Source organism: Cherax quadricarinatus, chromosome 13 (assembly GCF_038502225.1).
Source record: "Cherax quadricarinatus isolate ZL_2023a chromosome 13, ASM3850222v1, whole genome shotgun sequence".
NCBI classification, from domain to species: Eukaryota; Metazoa; Arthropoda; class Malacostraca; order Decapoda; family Parastacidae; genus Cherax; species Cherax quadricarinatus.
Genome location: NC_091304.1, coordinates 5549213 through 5566355, shown reverse-complemented (window position 1 = coordinate 5566355; position 17143 = coordinate 5549213). Strand labels below are relative to the sequence as shown.

The following is a 17143-nucleotide window of genomic DNA, read 5'->3' as shown; positions in this document are numbered from 1 at the left end:
GCATGTGTGTGTGTGTGTGTGTGTGTGTGTACTCACCTAGAGGTGGCTGCAGGGGTCGAGTCCTAGCTCCTGGCCTCGCCTCTTAACTGGCCGCTACTGGGTCTCTCTCCCTGCACCATGAGCTTTATCATACCTCTGCCTATAGCTATGAATGGATCCTGCCTCCACTACATCGCTTCCCAAACTGTTCCACTTTCTGACTACTCTGTGACCGAAGAAATACTTCCTAATATCCCTGTGATTCATCTGAGTCTTCAACTTCCAACTGCGTCCTCTTGTTGCTGTGTCCCATCTCTGGAACATTTCGTCTCTGTCCACCTTGACAATTCCTCTCAGTATTTTATCTGTTGTTATCATGTCCCCCCCTCCCCCTATCTCTTTTGCCCTTCAGTGTCGTCAGGTCGATTTCCCTTAACCTCTCTTCGTAGGACATACCCCTTATCACTTTCTCTAGTTTCTTTACGTGCTTGGCTAGGTGTGGGTTCCAAACTGGTACCGCATACTCCAATATGGGCCTAACGTACACAGTGTACAGGGTCCTGAACGATTCCTTATTAAGATGGCAGAATACTGTTCTTAGGTTTGCTAGGCGCCCATATGCTGCAGTAATTATTTGGTTGATGTGCGCCTCAGGAGATGTGCCTGTTGTTATGCTCACCCCAAGATCTTTTTCCTTGAGTGAGGTTTGTAGTCTCTGGCCATCTAGACTGTACTCCGTCTGTGGTCTTCTTTGCTCTTCCCCAATCTTCATGACTTTGCACTTGGTGAGGTTGAACTCCAGGAGCCAATTTCTGGATCAGGCCTGCAGCCTGTCCAGATCCCTTTATAGTTCTGCTGGTCCTCGCCCGATTGAAATCTTCTCATCATCTGCAAACAGGGACACTTCGGAGTTTATTCCTTCCGTCATGTCGTTCACAAATACCAGAAACAGCACCAGTCCTAGGACTGACCCCTGTGGAACCCCACTCGTCACAGGCGCCCACTCTGACACCTCGCTACGTACCATGACTCGCTGCTGTCTTCCTGACAGGTATTCCCTGATCCATTGTAGTGCCTTCCCCGTTATCCCTGCCTGGTTCTCCAACTTTTTCACTAATCTCTTGTGTGGAACTGTGTCAAACGCTTTCTTACAGTCCAAGAAAATACAGTCTACTCACCCCTCTCTCTCTTACTGCTGTCACCCTGTCATAGAACTCCAGTAGGTTTGTGACAGGATTTCCCGTCCCAGAAACCGTGTTGATTTTTGGTGATTAACTCATTCCTTTCTAGGTGTTCCACCACTCTTCTCCTGATAATCTTCTCCATGAATTTGCATACTATACATGTCAGTGACACTAGTCTATAGTTTAGTGCTTCATGTCTGTCTCCTTTTCAAAAAATTGGGACTACATTTGCTGTCTTCCATACTTCAGGTAATCTCCCTGTTTCGATAGACGTGTTTAATATTGTTGTTAGGGGTACACATATCGCCTCTGCTTCCTCTCTCAGGACCCATGGAGAGATGTTATCCGGCCCCATCGCGTTTGAGGTATCTAGCTCACTCAGCAGTCTCTTCACTTCTTAGTCGGTTGTATGTATTGTGTCCAACACTTGGTGATATACCCAACCTCTCCGAATTTCTGGAGTCCCTTTTGTCTCCTCTGTGAACACTTCTTTGAATCTCATGTTGATTTCCTCACATACTTCGCGGTCGTTTCTTGTGATCTCTCCTCCTTCCTGATTACCTGGTCCTTGACTGTTGTTTTCCTCCTGATGTGGCTGTGCGACAGCTTCGGGTCAGATTTGGCTTTCGTTGCTATGCTATTTTCATATTGTCGTTGTATGTGTGTGTGTGTGTGTGTGTGTGTGTGTGTGTGTGTGTGTGTGTGTGTGTGTGTGTGTGTGTGTGTGTGTGTGTGTGTGTGTGTGTGTGTGTGTGTGTGTGTGTGTGTGTGTGTGTGTGTGTGTGTGTGTGTGTGTGTATGTGTGTGTGTGTGTGTGTGTGTGTGTGTGTGTGTGTGTGTGTGTGTGTGTTTGTGTGTGCGTGTGTGGGACTGTCTGTCTGCCTGTCTGTCTGTTTATGTTAGAAAAGAGCTTAACTATCAGTGTAAGACACAGTTATAATAATCATCGGTTACTCTGCTATGTTAGTTCCACTGTCGGTCTTCTAGTTTTCATTTCCTCGCTAATTACTTTCGTTGCAAAGAAATGTTTCATTTTTTTACCTCACTTAAATATCTTGTCCTCCTGTCCTTTCTTCTCATAATCTCCCATGGATTTATAATTATCATAAACTTTTTTTTTCTAGATTTAGGAAAATTAAGTGTGTTCACACTTTTTTCATAGCCTAGATTTTTAATTCCTTAAATTCGAGCACAAAAGCGTCACTGTTCTAGGTCCAACATGTGAAAAAAAATTATTACTCTTGCATAAGACTCTATGACATTTCTGTTTACATGTTTCCCTTCCTTTAAGAATTCTATTACCCATTACTTATACTTTTACTATTACTGTTCCATTGCCTTTGCCTCTCTTGTATTATGTGGGACGGTAACAAACACCTTCTCACAATTCTGGAATGGATAGTCCACCCACTACCATTTCTTAACCTTTAACCATATTATTAAAAATCTAGTTGATTTGTATGGCAGAATTCACTTTCTCTTCATTCGTGCTGGCTTTTGTTAATAAAACAATTCCTTTTGCAGACCTTTAGCCTCCGAGACAGAGTGACTCCAAAGAAGAAAACACATTACCATCACTGTATCCCGAGTTGTCTTTCCACAAGTGCATCAACAATATGTTGCAAGGATCCACTGAACTGCAACATCATTGATCAAACAAAGCAGAGACGCAGTACTGTTCACCTCTAAAATGAAGTTATGTCAACCGAGTTGCAAGAATTCATTTACAGAATTATTATTTTTATACTCCAAAATCTCGACAATTTCTAATAAACAGTTGTCTCACACATGAGTAGTAGATTTTCAAGCCTCTCTTTCTCTTCCTCACAAACTCCTTTCAAGGGAATTTTCTTCATGCTCATCAAGGATTCTTGATTCATGGAATTGGAGATACTTTCCAATTCGTCCCATACGATGCTAGTGCTTCACCATAAACGTAATCATAATAACCTATCACACTCTCCAATCATCCTTGGAAGCTTCATGTGCGTCACCTTCAATTGATGAAGATTCATTCGGGCTCTTGATCAATCTCTCTTTCATACCCTTTCTGATAGATCAAAACATCCCAACAGCCTCTTTTCTGCTCTCTGGATTCTTTCTTTCTTTTTCTATTTTTTCCTTCCTCGTTCTTTCAAGAATATTTACAGCACATGTTGATCCCAGACGCGGCCTCGCCATTGTCTGCAGCCACCTCCTCCTTGCAAGAAATAGGTAATTAAGAAGAGGAAATTGAACACTCTACACACCACAAATTACACACACACACACACACACACACACACACACACACACACACACACACACACACGCACTACTACACTGTGACTCAACCCCTGTGACTCGATCCCTGTGATTCGACCCCTGTGATTCGACCCTTGTGACTCGACCCTTGTGACTCGACCCCCTGTGACTCGACCCTTGTGACTCGACCCTTGTGACTCGACCCCCTGTGACTCGACCCCTGTGATTCGACCCCTGTGACTCGACCACTGCAACCACAAATAAGTGAGTACACACACACACACACACACACACACCCACACAGTTACTATTTGTACTAATTAATAGGCCTTAATAGGCCTACTAGTTATACCTTCCAGGGGGAAAATAGACAAAAAAATAATTTGCAAGAAACACATAACAAAACAAATATCCCATAATAAAGAATAAAAGTTGTGTATGTAAATAATGATTAATGGATGAACAAAGAAATAATGTAAGACACACTCACACACACACACACACACACACACACACACACACACACACACACACACAGACGCACACACACACACACACATACACACACACACGCACACACACACACGCACACACACACACACTCAACTCACACACATACACATACACGTACACACACCGATGAATGGAAAATATGCAAATTTAAACCGTCCCTAATCACTCAAGCGTCACGCCTCTGCGATCCCGTATGCAAATGAGGTCCAGCAGATGTCTCTTTCCATTAGTATTCAACAGCTGAACGTCCCGGAAGCTGTCGTGGTGATGGAGCTGTCGTGGTAGTGGTGGTGGTGGTAGTGGTGGTGGTGGTACTATAGTGGTGGTGTTGGTGGTGCAGGTGGTGGTAGTAGCAGGGGTGGTGGTTATGGTGGTAGTGCTGGTGGTGTTGGTGGTGATACTGTAGTGGTGGTAGTGATAGTGATGGTGGTAATGGTGGTAGTGGTACTTTAGTGGTACCGTAGTGGTGGTAGTGATAGTGATGTTGGTAGTGTTGGTGGTGGTACTGCAGTGGTGATGGTGGTAGTGATAGTGTTAGTGGTGGTACTTTAGTGGTTCCGTACTGGTGGTGGGGATAATGATAGTGATAGTGGTAGTGCTGGTGGTGGTGGTGGTGATACTGTAGTAACGGTGGTAGTGCTCCTGGTGTTGGTGGTGTTACTGTAGTGATAATGGTAGTAGTGATAGTGATGGCGGTAGTGGCGGTGGTGGTACTTTAGTCATACCGTACCGGTGGTGGTGATAGTGATGGCGGTAGTGGTAGTGGTGGTGGGTGGTGAATCAGGAAGTGGAGCTATCTCAGTGTTTGCCATCGTTTCCGGTGACGGAATGGAGTAATGGATAGTAAATTCGCCGATAGCTATAAAATGTTCTGCGTCTTGAGCGAGGTTTGCCGTCGCCACTCTTGTGGATTAGTCTCTCCCACACCACCGGGTTCACTTCTTTCAGCCATTTTGTCGGTCTGATTTGCCTGCTGCTTCCATTGTTTATGCTAACCATTTCCACCTATATCCCGTAGCTCAGCGATTATTTAGCAAAGTTAGGGACATCAGTAAGGCTCTTTACGATGATTACATAGCTGGAGCAAAAGATTAGCCGGGTTGTGACTCGTACGTTGAGCAACGTGCGGCCAGCACTAACAGCGTGGTTGATCAGGCCCTGATCCACCAGAAACCCTGATCAAGGACTGGGTCGCTGGAGCGCTAACCCACAGAACACCCTCCAGTTAGACTCCAGGTAGGTCGGTAGCTATGTTTCTCTGTTATATTCCATCATGCAGGGTGCACTTCATATACTGTGTTGAAATCCGTCAGCCTGAGCTGGGAGATTGTATGAATAAGACATAATATGCAGTTTAAAGTGAGATGTCTGTCTGGAAGCCATTGTCTCCAAGCCTGAAAGTTATGAGGTTAGTGTTGAATTTATTAGGTATCCATGAAGTGGGAACTTAAAGGGGATGCCTGAATTCTTTTTTCTTTCCTGGCTGGGAGACTTTACTAGGACGATGAGGATATCATTAAATATTCCATAAAAGGTTCATCAGCCACGGGAACTTCAAAGGCTTCCATCCAGCAGAACTGGGATTACTTTTACTTGGGAATTACTATCTCTTCGGATGGCGTGCCCAATACACAGAAGAAATTTAATTCGTTGAAGACATCTCTATCATAACAGAATGGTGCAACAAAAGTATTATATATATATATATATATATATATATATATATATATATATATATATATATATATATATATATATATATATATATATATATATATATATATATATATATGTATATATATATATATATATATATATATATATATATATATATATATATATATATATATATATACATATATATATATATATATATATATATATATATATATATATATATATATATATATATATATATATATATATATATATATATATATATATATATATATATATATATATATATGTATATATATGTATATACACATGTGTATATACATATATGTCGTGCCGAATCTACTGTACACTGGAACATTAGCAGAAAGCTTCAATTCTTCCCTCATGTTTATGAATCTAGTGCACACTGGAGCACGGCAGATTTTCCTTCTGGCCGTGTTCTGCATTACTTTAAGTCAATTAGGCAGACTGTGTGAACATTTAGTCAAGTGAGAAGCACGTTAAACAACGAGAGCATGTAGAACAGTTTTTTATATTTAACAATGATGCCCGTGTTCCTTCCTTCAAGTGTTCTAAGGGGATGACGTCTCTCTAAATCTGTGGGCTAGGTTACTTATAATATCTGTGTTTATTCCTACAAAGTATTTAAGACGCTCACAAAACTTAAAGTCAATATGACTGATGCGAAAGAATGTCAGATTATTAATGCAAACATTTAAACATCTGATTTTGACGTTCTGTATGGATATATATATTGCGACCACAGTCAACGACTACCGTCAAGACGTCGAGGAGAGTTTGTAGACTGTTGTTGGATATGTTTTGACGATGATGCAGAGATGTCTTTTCTTACCGACTTTTTGTGAGGTACTCTTTTGTAGACCTTACTGAAATGCAAATAAACTACATCATATTCTTTATCGTTGTCTACTGTTTCAGGTGCTTTATTAAAGAATATTAGTAAATTTGTCAGGAAGTAACGACCTCTAAAGAGGCTCTCGTCTGCTTAGCAAATGACAGCCTCTTGATCTTCTGTTATGGAAAGTGCTGGGGGAGAGGGAGGTGTGAGTAGTGGGGGAGTGCGTTGGTGCTGATGAAGGGTTCTTTATCCAAGGATCCGGAGATACAATCTCCTTCCTGAGATCACACTTGATTACCCATAATCTGCAATTCTTCCTGCGTTGTATGATAAGTTTTGCGTTTCTAATGTAAAATCAACAACAACAATAATAATAATAAAGTTTTGAAAGGTTGCTAATTAGATATAAATTAATAAAGTGTAAAGATGGGTAGGATTATGAGACAGTTTGAATCAGAAAGAGCCTTTATAAGTAGGGTTGAGATTCGTGATTGGAATCAGAAATCCTGTGTACTCAGGCATGAGAGGCGTGGCTGGGAACGGTGAGCGTCTGTAGGTATGGACGGAAGGCGTGGATGGGGATGGGAGGCGGAGTTGGAATCAGCTGGGATTAGGAATTGTCTGCTCAACCCTGGCTGAGAGGACGGCGAAGCTGTTCGCTTAGTTGATCTCTCTATTGTTGAATAGAGACGCTCGGACAGGAGCAGGTACTAGAGACATATATACACGAGCAAACGAACAGGCAGATGTCAAGATGTATATATACTCAGGCGCATGTCAGAATCTTGTACACGAAAATGCCTTTGCGTGCATCAATATATATATATATATATATATATATATATATATATATATATATATATATATATATATATATATATATATATATATATATATATATATATATATAAATCTTTACATACATGCATATAAACAATTTAATACATTTCAACGTAAATACCCTTTAATGGATGTACTTTTATTTATACACATAGAGACCTATATACATTCATATGTAAAAAAATATATAGTATGTTATTCTGTGTATTCTTATTTGTAATTATATAGAAATACAATTACTCGAAATAGTAACTGAATATACATCTGTCTTACAGGCAGAGTATAGTTTAGGGGGGAAGATGGAAGGGATTTTTCTCTCATCTATAGATCATAACCGGCTAAAAAAATATTGCGTGAAAAATATTTTTATGAAATGTCTCTTCTGACAAACCATTGTCAACTGTGTGGAAGCAGTCCAGACTAGGTAATCTCTTGAGTTTTGTATAATAGCTTACTATCATCATTACTTTATTGTTTGGGTAAGTTCTGAGAAGACGATGAAACAGTCCAAAGCAACCTTCGAGTGAATGCGGAACTCGTCATAACATTTAAGAACATAAGAACATTGTATGGGCCTACTGGCCCATACAATGCAGGTCCTTATCAAAACCATCGCTACCCTAATAAGATAAACAACTTCCCCCTTTCTCCTCTACCACTAATGGTGTTTACGCACACACATTCAGGAGGTGAACCATTTCCAGCATCGTCGAGTGATGTTGTTGCTGTCCGTACTACTACTACTGTTGTCACTACCACTGCCGTAGCTGAAGGAAAACAAGCGAAGCTGAAACACTAACCCCGGGAAACTGAACCTTCTGATGCTGATGAGAATAAGATGGAGGTAGCAGACCCGGAGCTAGAGTCATCCATCCCCATACTTCCAATAGCACCAGGAGACAACTTTGGATAACGGTTGCAGGAGCATATCTCGGAAGACTCCTGTTATTTCTAGACTGCGAAGAGTTCCACAAGTAGCCAACATCTCAAAGGATCTCTCGAAGCTTCATTGAGAATCGATGGCAAGGTTAAATGATGCTGCAAACGATCATAATCTGTTCATAATCTTAAGAGAAGTCAAACCTTACGTAACAATCTGTGGCTATTTTCAGTCAAGAGGGCTCTCTTTCAACTGCTTCTTTCTTTCCAGGGACTTTAATGACCAGTTTTGTAAAGGCTTCTTCGATTGATTAATCGGGTAATCATTTATATTTCCTTCGTTATGTTCAGCTTGATTTTCGCATATTTATGGAAATTGTTTTACTCTGCTTATTCATAAGAAAACATACCTCCATTTTAAGCCTAACTCACCGTCTTGGCTCATTAGTTATACGTATATATATATATATATATATATATATATATATATATATATATATATATATATATATATATATATATATATATATATATATATATATATATATATATATACACACACACGACAATATTCTTTAACCCTAACTCAGGAGACACTTAGTCCGGTATTGATTTCGTGTTTGTACGTAGGTATGGATATCTGTGTTAATATGTTGGTAAGAACATGCGCTTTGTGAGTCGGGAGAAAAACAAATAAACTAAATAACATTGAATAGTAGTATCAGTAATATGTCAGCCCCCAGACTCACACACACACACACACACACACACACACACACACACACACACACACACACACACACACACACACACACACACACACACACACATACACACACACACACAAATACATACATACATACACGAAATTAATGAGGGTTCTGAGAAACCAACTTAGACGATTATATCAACGGGAAGTTGAATTTTACAGCCGATTAAAAAGGCTCATCAATTTTTAATAAAGGAACATTCACCTTGTCCTTCAAGCAGAACCTCTGTGGGTCTCCCGGGTGACCTCGCTTACCTGCGACCGATTTCCAGAGTTGCTCTACTCTCGGCGCCGGGGGATGTCGCTGTCTCCGCGATTTCTGCGATTTTTGTCGTAATGGCCATTTATCTGAGATAGGCAGAATGATGCTGCTGCTCTTGCATCTGCTGTCTTGGACTTTGGATCATTATCATGAGGAAGCGCCAAACCCAAAAATTTAATACAGCATTGGGGGAATGGGAGGCAATCAGATATGATCCAAAGGAAGAGAGGATAGCGCCAACTCTTTCCATACTGAATTGCAGAACTTGCGACATTCCGTACAACCGAAAATTTTCCGTCTTAGAACCTTATTAAAATAATTTCATTACGTAATGTTAATGTGAATGATCTCTAATTTTTCGTTATCGCTCTACTACTTCTTTCGTGAAGTGAACTGAATCTTTACCTTCATAACATATATTTTTTTATTAGACAGAAACCAGAGAACTGCGATAGTAAGTGCCGAACATTTAGTTCGTTTTCCCTAAATCATTAGCCTGGAAAATCGGATGCGGGTTTCCGGCGGTTATCGAACTGGAAAGTCCATTTGCGACCAAGCTTAAGCCGTTTGATAACGTTTGATACGTATAGGGCCCAAACATCCTGGATTTTTTTTTGAACGTATCCATCCCACAATTTTTTCAAGGAAACTGGAATCAGAGGAAGAAAAACAGTCACAAATGAAAATGTATATTCATTTAAATTCTTTACAATATTGAAGAGATGTTGATCCATACTATTAGGCATAAAATACTAATTCTTAAGATTATTCTCCATTTTTTGCAAATATAATTTTATACATATACATTCAGCACTGTGAAACTCTCAGCGCATATATGTTGAGAGTTTTGTTTTTTTCAGAATCAAAATTCTCCGACTCGCGTTTTTGTTGGCATCAACTTGTCTAAAAATATCTTTTTTTCCAAACAAGAACATATCCGGAATTCTCTTCCATCCTATTTCCAGAAGTCTAGTGTTCCGATCCTCTATTTTTATATATATATTCCCTCGAGCCTCCAACAATTCCAGTCGTTAACCTCTTCACACACAACCTCTGTTTTTTTAGCTGTCTAATTTTTCTCTTCTTCACTGACTCCCATCTTAGTCTCCCACCTTACAAGATTCCAATCGTTTCAGACACCCACCTTGTCAAACTCCATCCTTTCCAGACTCCCACCTTGTTATACTCCCACATCAGACTCCCCACCTTTCCACACACTAGTCTGTTCAAGCTCCCACCTTTGCAGATTCCCACCAGCCTTTTTCGACCCCAAAAGACATACCTTGGACCTTATAGCTTGCCGAAGAGCCGAAGAGCTTACCTGAAGGACATTTGGTACCTGGACCGCTCAAAATCACTTGTGTCGCCTCTAGTGTCGTTCTTAAACACCCACTGAAACTTCTGTCTGAATTCTCGCTTGAATTTTTCCTATTGGGAAGAGAGGTAATTTATATTACTATTGTTTTATTATTATTATTATTATTATTATTATTATTATTATTATTATTATTATTATTATTATTATTATTATTATTATTATTATTATTATTATTATTATTATTATTATTATTATTTAGTAGTTGTATATGTAGTAGTAGTAATAATAATAATAGCATTAGTAGTAGCAGTAGTAATAGTAATATTAATAACAGTATCAATACATCTCTAGTCAAGAATACTTTAATCATTAAAATAAGGATTAAAGCAAACTTTCGGAATATACTCACTGAGAGACATGTTCTCTCTATGTATATATTTTTGTACTGATTTGTTAATTGAGTTTAAAGCCAATCACTTACACGAAGATTATTAAGGCTGCATGTAAGGTTTACTCTCAACTAGTCAAGAATAGATTATTCCGTTTAGTTATGATTAACGTAGACTTACAGTGTATGTACACTGAGACATACACACACACACATCCCTCTGTGTTTACAGTTTTACGTTTGTATTATTAGTGTAATAACTAAAATTATTATATTTTTTTCTTGTCCTCAATGTATATTAGTGTTTTTGTTTTTGTTAATGCTATTTTTTAAAATGTAATTGTTGTTGTCATTGTTGCTGTCGTTGTGTTTGTTGTTCTTATTGCTGCTGTTGTTGTTGTTGTTACTATTATTGTTGTTGCTGTTACTATTGTTGTTGTTGTTGTTGTTGCTACTATTGTTGTTGCTGTTGTTTTTGTCATTGCTTTTGTTGAAGTTGTTCCTCTTATTGTTTTCGAGGTTGCTGGTGCCGTATTAGTGTAGCAACACACAAATCTACGGTCTCAAGTATCCACATTTCACTATGTCGACACAAAATCAGTGAAAACGAAGGTACTATAATCATTATTGATTTTTTTAATGTTACTTCAACAAAAAGATGAACATCTGAAATAATGTTCTTAATGATGATTTCATCTGATTCATTATATATTTATTGAATTGTAGGTTATAGAGTAAACATGAGAATTATGTTTTGCTAAAAGTATAAAAGTTTATAAAGAATTAATTCCTGCTCCGTTGGCGTTAAATAAATAATAGTTTGAAAAATATTCATTATTATTTCACGTATTTAAATTGTTGGTGTTTGGGAGAGCGTGAAAATATTTTTTTGCGTAATAGGGAAAGAAAAACTTGTGTAAAAAACAGAAAAAAATAAACGCGTGTAACTGAAAAACAGAAAAAAATAAACGCGTGTAACTGGAAAAACCTCGTGCAATAGGAAAAAAACCCCACGTGATAGGAAATGAAAATTTGTGGAAAAAGGTACGAGGTTGTATAATAGGAAATAACTTGTGTAACTGGGGGAAAAAAACTTGTACAATAGGAAACAAATTGTGTAAATTGGAAAAACTTGTATAAAAGGAGAAACCTTGTGTAAAAGGAAAACCATGAGTATAGGAAAAATTTGTGCAATTGGCAAAATACTTGTGTAATAGGAAAATAACTTATGTACTAAAAACCCATGTAATAAAAAAATTGGGTAATAGGAACTAAAACTTGTGTAATAAGAAAAAACTTGTGTAATAGGGAAAAACTCGTCAAATAGGAAAAACTCGTCAAATAGGAAAAACTCGTGTGATAGGAAAAAACTTGTGTAATAGGAAAAAACTTGTGTAATAGGAAAAAACTTGTGTAATAGGAAAAAACTTGTGTAATAGGAAAAAACTTGTGTAATAGGAAAAAACTTGAATAGCAGGAAAAACTTGAGTAAGAGTGAAAAAAATGTGTAATAGGAAAAAACTTGTGTAATAAACTAAACAAAACTTATTCAATAGTAAAAATATTTTGTAACAGGAAAAAACTTGTGTAATAGGAAAATAACTTGCTTAATTAAAACGTATATAATAGGAAAAAAGTTGTGTAATACGAAAAAAAATATTTAGTAGGAAGAACTTGTGTAGTAGAAAAATTTTGTAAAACGAAAAAACTTGAGTTCTAAGAAAAAACTTGTGAGAGGAAAAAATTGTGTAACAGGAAAAACGTGTAATAGGAAAAAACTTTTGTATTTGGAAAAAATGTATAGCAGGAAAAAACTTGTGTAACATGAAAAAACTTGAGTAATAGGAAAAAAGAACTTGAGTAGTGGGGAAAAAACTTGTGTAATAGGAAAAAAGAACTTGAGTAGTGGGGAAAAAACTTGTGTAATAGGAAAAAAAATGTGTAGCAGGGAAAAATTTGTAAAATGGGAAAAAACCTTGTTCAATAGGAAAAAACTTGTGTAATAGGAAAAAAATTGTGTAATAGAAAAATTATTTATGTAACAGGAAAAAACTTGTGTAATAGGAAAAAAATTGTGTAGCCGGTAAAACTTGTGTAAAAGGAAAATATTATGTAACAGGAAAAAAATCTTGTGTAATAGGAAAAACGTGTGTAATAGGGAAAAACTTGTGTAATAGAGAAAAACATGTGTAACAGGGGAAAACTTGTGTAATAGGAAACAACTGTGTAGCAGGAAAATAATTGTGTAATTGGAAACACAATTTTGCAGTAGCAAAAAACTTATGTAACAGGAAAAAAAAATGTGTATTAGAGAAAACGTGTGCAATAGGAAATGTTTAAAGCATGAAGAGAGACTGATTTTCATCTATATAAATTTATGTCTATTGTCTGAATGTGTATTGAAATGGAAATTTTAGTTACCGATGCGATTTTTTGCGGTTCATTAAAATGCTGAAATGGTTAGTAGTGTGCGAGGGAGAGAGGGAATATTTTTTTTTGCGTGTGTATATATGTGTGTGTGTATGTGACCCCATGATGACATTTGTAAACAGGAAAGAAGAACAGGAACGCACTACACAATAATAAACAAGAACACACAAACTACACGGTGAAAAACAAGAAGAACCACACTTCTCAGTCATGAAAGAGATGAACAAACACCACACAGTAAAGAACACACGCATTTAACAACAGTGAACAAGAAACACAAACAAACACACAGTAATGAAGAAGGACACCCACCACTTATAATAGAAATAAAAAACAAAAACACTCCCACCTCACAACAAATAACGAGAATACTTACGTTATATATAGCGTAAATGAACGGGTTGCAGCAGCTGTTGCTCATTGCCAGCCAGTGACAGCAGAACCATATAATGTTGATGTAACGGTAACTGTGGTACATAGACAGATGATTATTTTCTGAAAACTGTGATAGAAATAGATAGATAGACTGGTATATATATATATATATATATATATATATATATATATATATATATATATATATATATATATATATATATATATATATATATATATATATATATATATATATATATATATATATATATATATATATATATATTTAACAAGTCGGCCGTCTCCCACCGAGGCAGGGTGACCCGAAAAGAAAGAAAATCCCCAAAAAGAAAATACTTTCATCATCATTCAACACTTTCACCTCATTCACACATAATCACTGTTTTTGCAGAGGTGCTCAGAACACAACAGTTTAGAAGCATATACGTATAAAGATACACAACATATCCCTCCAAACTGCTAATATCCCGAACCCCTCCTTTAGAGTGCAGGCACTGTACTTCCCATTTCCAGGACTCAAGTCCGGCTATATAAAAAAAACCGGTTTCCCTGAATCCCTTCACTAAATATTACCCTGCTCACACTCCAACAGATCGTCAGGTCCCAAATACCATTCGTCTCCATTCACTCCAATCGAACACGCTCATGTATGCCTGCTAGAAGTCCAAGCCCCTCGCCCACAAAACCTTCCTTACCCCTTCCTTCCAACCTTTTCGAGGACGACCCCTACCCCGCCTTCCTTCCCCTACAGATTTATACGCTCTCCATGCCATTCTGCTTTGATCCATTCTCTCTAAATGACCAAACCACCTCAACAACCCCTCTTCAGCCCTCTAACTAATATTTTTATTAACTCCACACCTTCTCCTAATTTCCACACTACGAATTTTCTACATAATATTTGCGCCACACATTGCCCTTAGACAGGACATCTCCACTGCCTCCAACAGCCTCCTCGCTGCTGCATTCACAACCCAAATTTCACACCCATATAAGAGTGTTGGTACTACTATACTTTCATACATTACCTTCTTTGCCTCCATAGATAACGTTTTTTGTCTCCACATATACCTCAACGCACCACTCACCTTTTTCCCTCATCAGTTCTATGATTAACCTCATTCTTCATAAATCCATCCTCCGACAAGTCAACTCCCAAATATCTGAAAACATTCACTTCTTCCATACTCCTCCTCCCCAATTTGATATCCAATTTTTCTTTATCTAAATCATTTGATACCCTCATCACATTACTCTTTTCTATTTTCACTTTCAACTTTCTACCTTTATACACACTCCCAAACTCGTTCACTAATCTTTGCAATTTTTCTTTAGAATCTCCCATAAGCACAGTATCATCAGCAAAAAGCAACTGTGTCAATTCCCATTTTGTATTTGATTCCCCATAATTTAATCCCACCCCTCTCCCGAACACCCTAGCATTTACTTCTTTTACAACCCCATCTATAAATATATTAAACAACCATGGTGACATTACACATCCCTGTCTAAGACCTACTTTTACCGGGAACTAGTCTCCCTCTCTTCTACACACCCTAACCTGAGCCTCACTATTCTCATAAAAACTCTTTACAGCATTTAGTAACTTACCACATATTCCATATACTTGCAACATCTGCCACATTACTCCTCTATCCACTTTATCATATGCCTTTTCTAAATCCGTCAGTGCAATAAAAACTTCTCTACCTTTATCTAAATACTGTTCACATATATGCTTCAATGTAAACACTTGATATACACATCCCCTACCCACTCTAAAACCTCCTTGCTCATCCGCAATCCTACATTCTGTCTTACCTCTAATTCTTTCAATTATAACCCTACCGTACACTTTTCCTGGTATACTCAGTAAACTTATTCCTCTATAATTTTTACAATCTCTTTTGTCCCCCTTCCCTTTATATAAAGGGACTATACATAAGGGACTATATATAACTGTCATGATAGATCACTCCTCTAGAGATGTTTAGTCAAATTTTCCCTACCTTCATTTAACATCTGTCTCTATCTCAGCTACTGATACGTAGCATATCTGTATCTGTCTATCCCAGCTAATGCCATATATTGTATATCTGTCTCTCCCAGCTACCAACAAATACTTTCCCCCTTTCAGTATATTCCAACTACCAGTATAAGGTGGGGAGGAATGGCTTCTTTGTGGGTGGAACAAAAGCATGATTTAATACAAAATACTGTTTTTTAATTAGTGCATAATTCAAGAACTCTTCTGGAGTTTAATTTTTTGTTTCTATTGTTCTTCTAAGGCGAGTTATTGGAAATTTAGAATTCTGCATATATATTATATATATATATATATATATATATATATATATATATATATATATATATTTTAAGCTCTTTTTGGAATAATGTGGATAATACTTTCATTATTTCTTTATTTTTTATTTAAATATATAAATATAATCGGCATTCATTAGTGGATGCTTAGAAAAAAAATTATAGCCGTTTGAATACTGGAAAAAACGCACAACTTTATGCGGATATTTGGAGGTGCACTGTCATTATTTGCGGAACAATCAAGACAATTATTTCTGGTATTATACAGAAAGTATTTTTTTTTCATCACAATCATTCTCGAAATATTAACTGTGCCAAAATTTGGACCATTTCATGCATTTTTAAAAGTTGCGCAAAATTTCATCTTTGGTTTCTCTCTATCGCAGATGGCATCCTCAGCACCAAGCACACGAAGTGCATCAGAATGGTGGTTAGTAGGGTGTCCCCTCGAGTTTTCTCAACTCCCCGGCTTCCGTCGCGAGGTGACGTACTTCGCACGTCACAATTTGTTCCAATGAGGCAGAACCAACTCTCACTTTTCGTCGCCTTGATCTACGCCAGGTTCTGGAACGAGGCTCCGCGTGGCTTGCAAGCCCCTCGCAATGACTTGGACTTCCTCCAAACCCTTCGAGCCTATCCCGACAAAGGGATCAAGAATGCTGCTGCCATCACCTTTGCACGCCATCTCTGGTATCTGGCGGAGCACCTGGTTGGATTGGCGTTCTTCGACGATAAAGTGGACATTGTGACAAAGCGCAAGATGGTAACCAACCTCCAGCGGGAAAAGAAACCAGGGTTCCCCCGGCGATTTCAAGGTGTCACAGAGATCGGAGCCGGACTGGAGGAGTTCATGATTAAGAGGACGCTGAAGATGTTTAGTGTCATTGCTAAGCAAAGGAAGGTGAAGGAAAAATCTTCCTTCTTGAAAGAAGACCCCGAAACGTGGGAGATGAACACTACGTTCCTGGAAATGAAGAAGTCTGCGGGGTCTTTGAAGGTCGTGAACGACGCAGCAGAAAGAGCTGTTTCCCTTGTTCAGGCCTTCAATGCGTCGCTGACCAAGGAAGAGGAGCAGAGACAGTA

At 37.9% G+C, this 17143-nt stretch overlaps 1 protein-coding gene across 8 annotated transcripts in view; it reads right to left on the bottom strand.

Annotated features, from left to right (window-relative positions):
• Window positions 1–17143, bottom strand: part of LOC128688680 (substance-K receptor) — a 185545-nt gene that overhangs the window by 9118 nt on the left and 159284 nt on the right. For all 8 annotated transcript variants that reach the window (XM_053776645.2, XM_070084418.1, XM_053776643.2 and 5 more), the window contains 2 exons: window positions 13719–13809; window positions 10528–10634 (listed from right to left, as the gene is read on the bottom strand). In XM_053776645.2, coding sequence (XP_053632620.1) covers window positions 10528–10634; window positions 13719–13809 — 198 coding nt within the window. The remainder of the gene's footprint in view (window positions 1–10527; window positions 10635–13718; window positions 13810–17143) is intronic.